The sequence below is a fragment of the Habropoda laboriosa genome, unplaced genomic scaffold (genome assembly GCF_001263275.1).
Source record: "Habropoda laboriosa isolate 0110345459 unplaced genomic scaffold, ASM126327v1 scaffold207, whole genome shotgun sequence".
NCBI classification, from domain to species: Eukaryota; Metazoa; Arthropoda; class Insecta; order Hymenoptera; family Apidae; genus Habropoda; species Habropoda laboriosa.
The window spans coordinates 773,831-775,163 of NW_017100397.1; the positions used below are offsets into that span (position 1 = coordinate 773,831).

The following is a 1,333-nucleotide window of genomic DNA, read 5'->3' on the forward strand; positions in this document are numbered from 1 at the left end:
CTGTAATCCGTATGTAATAAGAGTGTATTTTCATTTATTCATTCACTATTTGCCAATGTAAAAGATTCGTTCTTTCCCTCCTGTTTTTCAGATTCCAAGTACAATAGAGGATGTGTCAGTGTACCGCGAAATCAAAGAGGTACTACAAAAGCTTGGTTACGCTAAATTAGCATTGGATCCTCAATGATACGTGTAGTTAAGCGTTCCGTCAGCTATTTTTTTTTTTATTATGAACATTACGAATAATCGTATATAAAATGTAATAAACCTACTATGGTGTACAGTTAATACACGTAAGAATATTCTCGATAAACATGTGATTCGATTCTTGTTTCGATTGTATCGAAATTTTGGAGCTCGTCATCGTAAACAGTAATGAAGTAATTTAATATAGTCTCACTCACCGTAAGGTCTTTGCTGAAAATATGATTTTAACTGAACAGCGAATATGACGTGTTGCAAACGATAAGAAAATCATATCGAAATTGATCTAATATATTCTTCCAATATTATTAGGAAAAAGAAAAGGAAAAATGAGTCTTGGAATATTTCTGCAATTTTCCATTAGACGAACATATTCTTCATACATGTTATTATCACTTTGTATTACTGAAATCATGGAAAAGTAAGAGAGAAAGAAATAAAACGTATCATCATGTTTAATGCTCTGATCATAATATTATATTAACAATTTAAAAAATATAACAACCATAAAACGAACGTTGCCGAACAATTTAGCAAGGAATAAAATTGTTTCTGAAAAGCTTGGTTTTGCTTCTTTTGTTAGTAAACTGGTCTGATACAAAGAACGTGAAATAAAACAGAATGATTAATGTAGAAAGTAAAAAGAACAATGGACTAAAAAAAAATGCGGATGTTTTAGTGTTCTTAAAGAAAGAAACTTAACAGCAAAGAAAAAAATGAAGCAGTAATACATGTAAAGAAAGCACTCACAGAATATCTGCTTTGAAAATTCTCTATATTAACTTCCTTTTCGGTTAAATCTCGACATTAATTTTTCTTTTTATCGCATATAACGCTATAAATCATCGAAACCCTTTTTTCTGGAAAAGCACAAGTGTAAGAATATCTGGTGTTATAGACACGTAGTACATCGAATACAATACACGAACCTTGGCGCCGTCAAACACCAATCGTATTAACAGAAACAGTACGTGCAAGAAAAAGCAAATCAACCATACACATGAGACCCCTTTTATCAAAATTAGTAGAGCACATATTTTTGTTGCAAATTTGTTTTTAATGACAATGTAATAAGAAACAGTATAATAATAATGGTAATAATAATATTAATTTTATAATTATAAATTGT

The 1,333-nt window shown here is 29.9% G+C and overlaps 1 protein-coding gene across 1 annotated transcript in view; it reads left to right on the plus strand.

Annotated features, from left to right (window-relative positions):
- LOC108575182 (acyl-CoA synthetase short-chain family member 3, mitochondrial) overlaps positions 1 to 187 on the plus strand; it is an 8,047-nt gene extending 7,860 nt beyond the window's left edge. The window contains exon 13 of the mRNA XM_017937911.1: positions 92 to 187. Coding sequence (XP_017793400.1) covers positions 92 to 187 — 96 coding nt within the window. The remainder of the gene's footprint in view (positions 1 to 91) is intronic.
- The last annotated feature ends 1,146 nt before the right edge of the window (positions 188 to 1,333 follow it).